Consider the following 12,812-nt stretch of genomic DNA (forward strand, 5'->3'; position numbering starts at 1 on the left):
GCATATTTGAGCGCTCATTCGGTTAGTACACATTTATTTGGTGTCATGTGTTGTCCAAGTGGGAGATTGTTAGAATTTTTGGGCTTTCACATGACTAATTTAATGTGTATGGCTATCTTTTAATTGTCCAATTAAAGTGATCTATTAAAGATTAAAGTTTTGGCTAAAGTGTATTTATTTGTTATGGAAATAAGTGTAGATACCATATGAGATTTTCTATTTGATGAGGGACCGAATAGAAAATAAAGGGGTTTATATTTAATATAAATATAAGCTAGGGTTATGGTCCCCATGCGTCAGAAGAACGTTCAATATCTCTGTATTCTCTCGGCAGACTATTGTGAAGGACGTCTCAGATCGTTTGGAAGATCCATAGCCGCTGCAAAACAATTCTGCCTTTTAATTCGTTATAGATCAAGGTACGCTTCCACTCTACAGTTTATGCTCCTTCTCCGTCGTTCTTAGTTAATCATCATAGAGAGCTTTATGTAATTGTTCACTCAATTAATTTAACTAAGTAAATGATATCATTGTTTAACCAAATAAATACCCCCTTAAACCCAGTATTTCAACAATGAATTGTGTGAAAAAATGATCGAATATCAAGTTTAATGTTGAGGAAGTTTTGCAGTACATTTAATACGGAACTACAGTACATAATAACATAATCATTTTTTATTCTTTATATTACTAAATAATTCAACTAACATCTTATATTTAGTTTGATTTAAATACATACTACAATATAGTCTTTATCCGTTACTACTAGTTTGTGTCATCAGTCATCACCAAAAATGAATTGTTTGCTAGGAAGGACTGAAGCAGAAAGTTGCTATACATATATGTAATGTTCATATTTTTTCATTCCAAAATACTAACAGATATCTGAGTTTCAAAACCCATAAAAACAACTAAAATATATCCATCACGCCAGCCGTTTTGTAACACAGGACACATAAATAAGCTAAGAGATTAAATAAATCAACAAAAAAAGGGGCACGAAAGAAGAAATATACAATGGTGAAAAGTGAAAATACTCAGCAAACAGATTTATCAGTTGGAAATGGATGTTTTTGAAGCCGGGCCATAGCGTTATAATCAAATCTTTCGTCTTTTTTGAGCTAGATCGAAGTCTTCGCTGCTTGTGGCCTCGTGAAACGTCCCGACGGGTTGGTTGCTGGATGGTGTAGGAATTATATGATCCTAATGACAAGCACGAAGTTATAGTTTCATAAAGAAGAAGAAGAAGAAGAAGAGGTGTATCGGGTAAACACTAACCTTAGCTGTTGGTGTGGCTCCTCTGTTCGCTCGTTTTCCAAGATTGATCTGGACTGAGATGCTGGCTTGAGACAGATCCACGCCCGTGCTCTGAAGTGCTTGTGTCAATGTAGTCAATAATCTGATCACAGATCACATATCCCTTTAGCTAACAATTTAAAAGAAAGAGTTCTATCATAACATCCTAATCAGTCTATCTACATGCTAGCCAAATATTTGAAATATACTCCCTCCGTCCCTCAAGAGTATGCACTATTTCCTTTATCGTCCGTCCCCAAAGAGTATGAACTTTCAATTTTGGAAACTCTCTCTCTCTAATGAGATGAGACTCATTCTCCACTAACAATATTTAAAAATTTTCTCTATCTATCTCTCTCTTACTTTACCAATAATGCATTAAAACTCGTGCCGAACCCAAAGTTCATACTCTTTGGGGACGGAGGGAGTATAATCAAGATGTAGATTTTAAGATAGTAAATCAGTAAAATGTTTAGCAGATTAATTCAAAATGCCTTATAAGTTGATAGATAGATTTGGTTCAAAATTCAAGGTTGTGCAAATGCAAGAATAGAGCTATCCAATCAGTGAGCAACAAACAAAAAATCCTTTTGAAACGAGAGAAGGCATGTAAACAGCGAATCAAGAAATTAGTTATGCAGTTCAAAGTTCAAACAACAAGAAGAATAAAGCTTTACAGGTTTCCAAAATGCATGATAGACTTACTAAAACATGATTCTATGGCAAACAGACAGAAAAAGAAGCTCACCCTTCAGAGTATATACTGGAAACATTGATTGTGCCACCCTCGATTGTTAGCTCATCTTGAAGGTTAAGTGCATCAGCAGTGCTGGGACATTCTGATGATTGCGCCTCTGATGGTCCGAATGTGTGGGAGAATGGTCCATCGTTTCCCATGGAAACTGGAATAGACAAAGGCATGGTCATTGATTTGTTTGGAAGTTCAGTGTGTAGATCCATCGGTCTACCTTGGGTATCCATAACGTGATCGGGTTCAATAGGATTTGTCTGGCCTGGTTGCATGGTCATAGGGACTCCTAAACTATTTTCATCAAACCTGCCAGGAAAGGCAGAACCAGGAGCAGAACCATTCTTTGCCGTTGGTGGCTGACCGACAAAATTCTGAACGCGCCAATGACTGTTTCTCTGTTCCAATAAAATAGGAATAAAATTCAGAAACTGGGAATGTCTCCTGATGCGAATCTTGGAAAATGTTCTCTGAAGTATCCCGAATTTCACACTGACGTGCCTGCCCTTACAAGCTCTTAAAACTTGGACGAGATTTTAAATTCCCAAAATTTGTTCTGATTCGACAAAAGTGGCACCTACCATACCATGAAACCTAACTAAAACAGTTAGTGCATAAGCACACAAATATAAGTATATGATCTTGCTAATTGTCATTATTATGGGAAATTAGGCATCCTAGGCTTATGTCTTAAGGGGCTCAAGCCAAAGTTTCTGACTTCTACTTATCAAAACAACTAATATGCAGCAATTGTATTGTGCGACCGAGATAAGTTAACCTTTTCGTGTAGGAAGCACCAAGGGGTGTCAAGGAAATGGCCCCAAATGAACTTTGGATATTGGAGTCGTCTACAGATTCGTGGTGATGCAAGCATAAAAAAATTCACAGCATATAGAATTAAGATAAAAATCCTTGAAATTGTGTCAGTCGATATCAAGATATTACCCATGGCATCAGTTTTGTGGGCTCTGAATTCCAAGGTTGATATGAACCCTCATACTTCTGAACCTTCTCTTGTAGAAACTGCACATACTGAATCACCTGCATGCCAAAATCACTATTTAGGAAACAAAGTTTGTAAAGGATGATCTCCAACTGCAGGGCACCACATCACATATCTAAAATCAATTGATATACCTCTACCAAAAACGAAGCAGTGTCTCTCTTCTGATCACTATGCGGTATAAGTTCTCTCAGTATCTGAAATCTGAGGATAGGAGGATAGTTTTAGTTTTAAAAAAACGCACGTTAAACCATAAAGAAGCATCACACAATATCCTGGTTGATCATCAGGTCAAGACTGTGGAATGTAACAGACTTTGCTATCACATTCATCAAGTTCAATATTGAGGTCTAGAATTAAGTCGGAAACAAAATAGACATTCAACAATACCACTCCGTCCTTCATCATTGACAGTAACATTCTTGAGTGGTGCTAACCAAACATGATTCGACCAAAACGTCATACAATTGGTGAATGAATTCGGATAGAATATCATTATTGGAAAAGGAAGAAGATACAAAACCAACTCTACTACTACATTTAAGATACACCAATTTTGGAGATGTTAGTGCAAGATAACTAGAACTATCTACTGAGAGATTACTGGTTGAAATTCATCCATAACATGAGATACTATAAGTTAACTTGTTCCTATACTTTCACCAAACTGTTTAAACTATACACATTTACATACTAAACAATCACCTCTCATTGATCTTGCTCCTCCTTCGCTGCTCCGTGACAGAATGTTTTGACCTTATAGCATTTGCTTTGTCACTATTCTTTCCATCTGCTTCCACAAAATTCAATCCAAATACAAATCACAATGAATTCCATTCCAACACTCAATTCCCATTTAGCCACACCCTCCACCAACCCTCACCCTCAAAATTCTAAATAAAATAAAAATGAAAAAACGAAAAAAAAAGTAGATATCATCAAGATTCATGGGTATACCTTTGCTGTTATTAGCAGATGACGTGGCGTCCTTCTTCGCACCAAACTCTTCCTCCTCCTCCTCTTCCTCTTCTTGATGCCCTTTCCCAGATTTCATTTCTATTTGATTTCCCCCCCCCCCCCCCCCCCCAAGATTGAATCTTTTTACTCAGACAACTGTATCAAATCCAGCAATCGAAGATTCGAAACAGACCCACAAAATTTAAACGGAAGAATCGCCTGAAAAAGGCAGGCCAGCAAAGATCCGCTGAAACCCAGAAATAGGGGAAAGAAACAGAGAAAAGAAAACCCGCAAAAATGGAAAAAAGATTACAGCTTTATTTTTAAAAAAATTGGGTGAAATTGGAGCTGTTCAATCTGTGATTTTCCTGTAGCAATGGCAATAGCTGTAACAACTACACCGGCTTTATTGTTTGGTACGTGACACCCAACTCTGCTGCTGTATTTTACTCTCTCCAATTTATTCACTTATTTAATCTAATTCTTTTTCATGTGTTTATTTTCTATTCAATCCCATCCAATTTTATGTACTGTTTTTTGTTTTTTATGTCAATTTTGTGTTAAAGTGGCTGGGAAAGTAGAATTGTCACGAGATGTACTTTGAAAATTTATGAATTTGTGTATATAATTTCTGAATAATAAAAAATCAATAATCGTAGTACGAGGGGGTGAATTGCTAACTATAATTATCAATCACAAATTAAGACCAAATCTTAGCCATTAGATTATAAGATCTAATGGTTGAAAAAATGTCACATGTATTATATTTTAAATTAAAAAAATTATTAAATAAATTTAAAGGTATAAATGTCAATTCTCTCTAATCAAAATCATTTTAAAACTTTAAATTTACGTAACTCTCTCGATTTAAATTATTTTTTCGTAAAAAAATATCAAATTAAAGATAATTTTATAAGGGATTCCAACGAGATCTCAATTGCATATGTTCCGGCGGTGTTCGGATGATGGAATTTGATAAATTATATTTCAATTTTCGTACATGTTGATAAGCAGATTTTATCGACAAATGCAAAAAAAATTCTCAATATAGTGTATACAAATTCTCAATATAATGTAGGTAAAATATCAATAAAACTGTGTTGATATTTTCTTGTAATTGTGCTGATATTCTTATGTCATATTGTTGATATTTGTAATACACTATGTTGGTATAAAAAAATACCCACGAAAATTATCATATGATAACATAATGACGATATTGCCCTTTTGTTGATATTTTGTCTACTATTTATTGAAATTTGTGAGCTTTAATCTCATTCACTCATTTCAAAATCTAATGGCATATATTTAGTCTTAATTTTAGATTATACTGTTATAAGCATTAGAAGAGTACATTGTAAGTACTTCACAAAATTATTTTAAATGTAATCATAGGCAATTATTCAAGCCATTATTTCATGAGAGTGGCCAAATTTTATTAGTTCACTTTTTTGTATATTCAAATGCTAAGTTTCCACACCAAATTTGATGGATTAAAACAAAGTTAACCTTGGGCGTGCTTCCACTTTCGCTACCTAACTCATTGACAAATGCCTAATTCATTGACAAGGATAATTGATGATTGATTTGATTCATTTATTGTGTCACATTCCTAAGAGCATCCGCAACGCGGCGCAGAACCGTCCCGCGTTCCGTGCCAAAGGGACGGAACCCCCGCGCGACGCGTTGCGACACACCGTCCCGCCTCGGAACCGTTCCCATCTCGTCCCGTAACCCGTCCCTGCGAGAATCGGGACGGGCTGTCACGCCACGCGCCATGGCGACGTGACGCGCCCCTGCGCCATGCATGACCTCCACTCGCCGGCCCGCTAGTGTGCGTCGTCACGATGACGCAATAAATCTTTTTTTTAAATTTAATTTTTTTAAAAAAAAATTATAAACAGTAATATTACACACAACTACACATCTATTTTTCCTAAATCAACCTCATTTCCTCTCCGATTTTCATCTAACATCTCATCACAAAATGTCCGGCGACGGCAACTACGACGGTGGCGGCTCCGGCGGGTGGGATCTCAACACGTTTAACGATTGGGAGACCATGTACAACACACTGGGTGGTTCCGGTTCGTCAACGCCGGGCACCCAGGGTTGACGCCGGGTGGGTACCAACCACCCACTTTTGACGTGGATGCATACGCTCGTCCCTCCGCCCCACGGTATTCACAGGGATTATCCCAGATTCGGGAGGATTTCCCCGTTGAACCCACTCTAGGAGTAGGCCGAGGCGGGGGAGGAGGCCGAGGCGGGGGAAGCTCCAGGGCGGAGTCGGAGGCGGGCGAGGAGGAGGAAAAGGAGGAGGATCTAGGCCGGCATCCGTACAACAACAACGAAACGATGGCGGTGTACAACGCCTGGATCACCGTCTCGTACGATCCCGTCGTCGGGAATCAACAACCCAACAAGTGCTTCTGGGAAAAGGTTGCCGAGATCTACCACCAGATTAAGCCGAAAGGGTCCCGGAAGCGCACATATAAGATGCTCCGCTCTCACTTTGGCCGAGTCGACAAACAGGTCAAAAAATTTTGCGGCATCTACTCGACCGAAGCGGCGCACTACCAAAGCGGAGCTTCGGGAGCCGACATTCTGAGGGCGGCTTTGCACGTCTACAACCAGGACACCGGTAAACAATTCAAATATGTTGATATTTGGCAGGTCGTCAAGGACGAGGAAAGGTGGGTCGGCGGTGTCCGCTCCAGCTCGGGCTCAACCTCAAAGCGCACGAAGCACACGGCGAGTGGCCTATACTCGTCTGGTGACACCGGTGAGGGAAGCGGCGTACAAGAGGGTGCACCGCAGGAGTTTACGGGCACGACCAGCGATGTCACGGTATCTAGCCGTGGGCGCCGTCGGCCGCAAGGGACGAAGGCGGCGAAAGCGGCTAGAGCGAGGAAGGGCCTAGGCGAATCAAGCCAGGCGGGCTCGGGATCGGGCTCGGGGGGAGGCTCGAACACCCTTATGGCGGTGTGCATGACCGCCACAATGGCGGACACTTCCCGCTTCTCGCCCTCCCAATACCAAGCCTGGTGGAACGGAATTGTGTATATGGCAGCACAACTTGGCCTTCCGCCTCCTATTGCACCTCCACCGCCTTCGGGGGATGATTCGCCGGCGAAGTAGTTTTTTTTCTTTAAATTTGTATTTTGAATTATACAAATGCAACGTTTAATTTTTTAGGAATTGTGTGTTTTTTATTTTTTAAAATTTTAAGTTGTACTTTTTTTTATGTTGTGTGTTTTTTAATGAAGTGTGTTTGTTTTAATTGAATTGGGTTGGAAATAAAAATAAAAAATGAAATTGAACGAATAGTAATATAAGGAACGAATAAGGAACGGAGGGTTGCAGGTTCCGTTCCTTAGTTAAGGAATGGAGTAAAAAAGTACAGTGGGGTCTGCAAATAGTAGTTTAAGGAACGGTATAGCAACAGCGTTGTGGATGGCCTAATAGTTTTATTGAGTTTTCTTCACTTATTTATAAGCCATAACCAATCGAAAAGTGACAATTATCATTGTCTTCTTTGTTTTTTTTTTGGGCTGTATATATTAACTACCGCATAAATAGGCTGGGCCAACATTATTGACCAACTTGGGCATAAATGTGGGCTACGACCCATAACTCAATTTCATTGCCCAATTTTTTGGCCCAGCCCGCTTTATAGCATAAATATTTGCAGTTGCCGCGAATCATGATGGAATGAATTTTTGTTTAGGGTATTTTCCCTAAAAACACAATCTTTCAATATTTTGTAGTTTTTCTCTCGAATTTTTAATTTTGGATCCTAATACATGAACTTTGAGTTTTTTTTTCTTTCTAAAATCAATTTTCTTTAAATTGAAACTGACGTGTTCTTCAAAATTGCTAGAGTGACAAAAAGCAGCGAGTTGGAGGAGGAATGTAGTCAATGGTTTTTGATGGATGACTCGACCGTGAAATTGGATCAGCATAAAAATAGTTTATAGGGCGGCCCATTTTTGCAATGTAAATACATGTCCAATAGAAGTCCTGTATGAAATTACAGTTTGTAGGGCTCAAGTCCAAATTTGTTTGAAATAGTAATTCAACCACATTACTATTTTTCACCACTTTCACTTCTTTTTATAGGTAACGAACAAAAAAAATTATTGACATGTCATGTGAACTCAAATTCAAAATTCAAGCATTAATCACTTTAGATTAGGTTAACAAACTTAAATTCAAGCACTAATCGCTTTCCCACTAGGATAACAATTGCACCCCAGTCCCCAAACATATGCAACACAAAGATATGAATCCTAGATATTTGATTTTGAACATTAATCATTTTTCTACTAGGTTGACGTAGCACACACACTACTTTCAATTTTAACAACATGTTAGGATAAGTAACGCAAAAAGGAACATCTTTTTAGGTCCACGAACTTTGCCGAATTATCATTTTAGGTCCGTGAACTTTGAAAATATCATTTTAGGTCCGTCAACTATAAGTTAATATCATTTGAGGTATTTTGAACTTTTTTCGGACGAAAATGCCCTTAAGGCCTTCAAAGGGCAATTTGAACAATTCTTTCGCCACTCATCTTGAGTCAAACACCTAGAGTCCAACAGTTTTTTTACTATTGTTTAATTCAATTACCATCCAAATTGAATTTAAATATAATTAAAATTTACCGTCAAAAATAGTACATTTTTCAATTATTAGTGATTTGTGAATTATATTTAGTTTATTTGTTTTGAAATTGGATAGCTATTAATTTGGATTGTCATTCGGAGTATTATTTATATTAATTTCTGAATGAGATCAATTACCATCCAAATTAAATTCAAATATAAAAATTTGCCGTAAAAATTTGTTGGACTATAGGTCTCTGACGCAAGATGAGTGGCGAAAGAATTGTCCAAATTGTCATTTGAAGGCCTTAAGGGCATTTTTGTCCATAAAAAGTTTAAAATACCTCAAATGATATTAACTTGTAGTTGACGGACCTAAAATGATATTTTCAAAGTTCACGGACCTAAAATAATACTTTGACAAAGTTTATGAACCTAGAAAGATGTTCTCTCAAACAAAAAAAATTGTACTCCATATATTTGGAATTTTGGATGAAGGGTCATGTAATGGAATAATATTTTGTTTAAGTGAATGGCTATTGAAAAATTGTATGGCCAGTTTTGTGAAAGTGCAGACAGATAATAGAAAAATTGATTGATGTGTAGTGCCATAACCAACCCATACAAGCTTTTTTTTAGCAATTTACATAATTTGTCTTTTTCATTTTTTTTCCTTTTCAGCATGAATTTTGAGTAGAGTGGTATTTATACGTACATATATTACTGTTATAATTTCATATATAGATTATTATTATTATTATTATTATTATTATTATTATTATTATTATTATTATTATTATTATTATTATTATTATTATTATTATTATTATTATTGCTGCTGCTGCTGCTGCTATAATTCACATGCCCGGGCCCTTTTAGTGTTAGTGTTGACGAATTCTTCATTAGTTATATAATTTTCTCATCTTTTGATAAAGCCATCCGCATCTAGTTTGTTTTATTATGCTTTTACCGTTATGTGATACCTATATTATCATGTAATTCAAATATTAAAGGGTAGTTGTCATTTAAATTCATATTTTTAAAAGACTATATATATTATAATTTTTATTTTTTCTTAATTGTCTATGGTTAAAATTGAAAGTGATAGTGATAAAATTAATATGATATGTAAATAATACCGTGTCATTATATTTCAAGTGTTGATTAAAATATATCGATATATTTAAAATGGCGTGGTATTTTAAAATATTTTATATTTGATTTTGTCATATTAACTTCAATTTTGACCATAATGCGACAAATGCCAAAGTTTGAAAAATTATGATTTTACATTCTAATTTTCAAAAGTTATATAATTGACCAAAAATCAACAAAAAATTACTACTATAATTTAAACGTTAATTAGTCTTATTTTGAAAAAGAAAAATACATTTATTACTTACTCGTTACTAACTGTGAAATTCAAATCTAGGTAGCACATGAATTTGTTCCATGAGTTGTGAAGTGATGAGAATAACGTGACTTTATTTTTTTATGGGTAATTTCAGCACGGCATTGTCTAATTACTTACATACATTTGCATTTTTTTTGCTTTATAGGATACTTAACTTTTACTCCCTCCGTTCCACTTTAGGAGCTCAGTTGAGTTCAGCACGGATTTTAAGAAATGTAAAGGAAAGTTGGTGAAAAAAGATAGTGAAATGTGGTTCCTCATTTATTATATTAGTTTTATAATGAAATGTGAGTGGAATGTGGGGCCTAATACCATTTATGGAATATTCCAACCGGCACTCCTAAAATAGGACACCCAAAAATGATAAACCGGGACTTATTAAGTGGGACGAAGGGAGTATTATTAACACTCTCCCTCTTCCATCAATTTTACACATAATTTATTACTTAGAGTGAACTACAAAAATGGTCCATATACTATGGGTTTATCTCGCCCATAGTTCATGGACTTTAAAAATATCGCCAGACATCCCTGGACTAAGGGTTTATCTCGAAAATGGTCTCTTTTCACTGTTTTCGGTCGAAAATACTCTTTTGAGGGGTTTTGGGGGGTTTGGGCAATTTGGTCTTTTTACATTTTTAACATTTTAAATCTGATATTATTTCAGTTATGTACTAAATCAGATATTATTTCAAAATTATCATTCTTCTTCCCTTTTGTCATCCTTCACTTTGTTTCTTTATTTCAATATTAGATTTAATTTTACAAAATTAAATTGTAAATTTCAATTTTTAAATATCAATAAATTTCAATTTTAACATTTCACGAAAAGCTCTTGTGATTGGGTGGTTTAGAGTTTGGTAATCCTACAAGTTGGCTAGTGTTTGACCCCTCCTTATGAATATATTTTACTTCTAAATGCTGTGTTTGTTCTTTTACTATTAGACGTATCAGGGAGTTCAATTATTTTAAATTATTTTGTCTCAATGATCTTATTTAATTTTATTTATATCTCTATACAGTTTTTTAATGCATTTTACTTTAATTTGATTTTTATTCTTAATGTGCTATAAAAATTGCAAATTCAATCAGCCTAGAATATTTATAAATAATTTATTGCAATTTATTTTTATCTTGTGTAGTTTTTTTATTGCATTTTTACTATAATCTGAAATATATAAAATTTGAAAATTCAGTTAGTCTATTTTCTTTTTCAAAGATTATGTATGTATTGCATTTTATTTTTATTTTTTTTCAATTATATTCTTAATAGTAGTTCTGTCAATTTGAGTTTCTTTCAAAGATTAGATATATATTTATTTTTTATTTCAGTTATATTTTTAATGTATAGGTATGAATTTCAAAGTTCAAAATCAAATAATTTGCTATTTTTCTTATTTTGTTTTGTGTTTTTTTTTTGCAAATACAAACTTGTTTAGTTTAGTTATACTACTATTTTTTATATTATTTCTAATATGGAGTAATATAATTATTTATAGTATAATTCGTACCCCATATTAAAAGTTTTGGATCCGCCACTGCTTGCTTGTTTTTTGCAGTCATAAAATGGTAGTACTATTAAATCTTCCTTGCTTGTTTTTTGCAGTCATAAAATGGTAGTACTATTAAATTTTCCATTAATTAGTTAAATAGTTCTTATTGGTGGGGATTATATATATTAATTATCCCTAATCTCAAAATATCTGCCCAACTCCATCTACAGACGACCACTTGTTTCCATAGGAAAACAAATCTTCTTAAAAAATTGTTGTTACGAAACCGATGTAGCCGCCCAAATTTTAGTGCACTAATCATGGCTTTTAACTACAAGAACTTTTTTTACTATTTTTAATTGATTATATAATGTCTGTTATATTATTATTATTATTATTATTATTAAATGAGAATAAATCACATAACGTTTTTATAAGATAAAGTAGTATTATAGCTTTATATTTTGTATGATTATAGTCTTCTTTATTAGTACTAGTAAAATTTATAAAAACAAATTATAAGTGGCATAAAAGTTGTAAAGGAACATGTATGTGTATAAAAGTGCAATATTACCTTAACTGTAATGACGTTTATAGATAATAATACTGGTGATAGTAGCTATTAATACTTTTTTTCCTTTTAATCAAAAGATTGAATCATCACCACCACTACAAGTCTACAAGAGTAAACAGGGAATTATATCATTGAATTTTTTTCTAAAAATTGTCATTTTAATTCTCAGAGATGAAAAAGAACTCAGGAATTTAGTTTGCTTTAAATTCTCTCTTATCTCCTCGAGTTTAATACGTGCCACCTGCCACTCTACTACCCAAATTAAATTTCAAAATTTTATTACTACGGATTTTGCTACAAAATTAATTTTATTTATTTCCTCATCAACTCCCGATAATGTATGTATTGACAGTATTGTAGCCTTTATTCACATGCGTTACTTTCTTGTCCAAACATGGTAGTAGCACATAAAATATAGTATTAGTATTCCTCCTGTCTCATTATAAACGAATCACTTTTTTTTATATTCAATCGTGAATTGTGAGTGGGTCATTTATCTTTTTTAAAAATATATATATATTTCCTATCTTATTCTTTATTCTCTCTTTTACTTTATTCTTTCTTCACACCTCTATTTTTTTCTTTTATATTTTACTCTTTCTTTTATTAAATTTCATGCTAAAAAATAATTTGTCTATGACGGAGTGGAGGAAGTTTGATTTTTTACATACTAAATACACTCATACAAGTCCTATCAATTCTAGTTAAATCATGATATG

General features: G+C 34.4%; 1 protein-coding gene across 1 annotated transcript; it reads right to left on the reverse strand.

The window, feature by feature from the left end:
- Window positions 1–841: 841 nt before the first annotated feature.
- LOC121794917 (transcription factor BIM2-like) lies at window positions 842–4,431 on the reverse strand. The gene is made up of 8 exons (XM_042193319.1): window positions 4,005–4,431; window positions 3,753–3,837; window positions 3,182–3,251; window positions 2,990–3,085; window positions 2,265–2,442; window positions 2,045–2,198; window positions 1,279–1,399; window positions 842–1,203 (listed from the first exon to the last, which is right to left on the reverse strand). Exons 1-8 carry the CDS (start codon window positions 4,099–4,101, stop codon window positions 1,099–1,101), a joined length of 906 nt encoding a protein of 301 aa, XP_042049253.1. The 5' UTR covers window positions 4,102–4,431; the 3' UTR covers window positions 842–1,098.
- Between the last annotated feature and the right edge of the window lie 8,381 nt (window positions 4,432–12,812).

Source organism: Salvia splendens, chromosome 3, assembly GCF_004379255.2.
Source record: "Salvia splendens isolate huo1 chromosome 3, SspV2, whole genome shotgun sequence".
Lineage (NCBI taxonomy): Eukaryota > Viridiplantae > Streptophyta > Magnoliopsida > Lamiales > Lamiaceae > Salvia > Salvia splendens.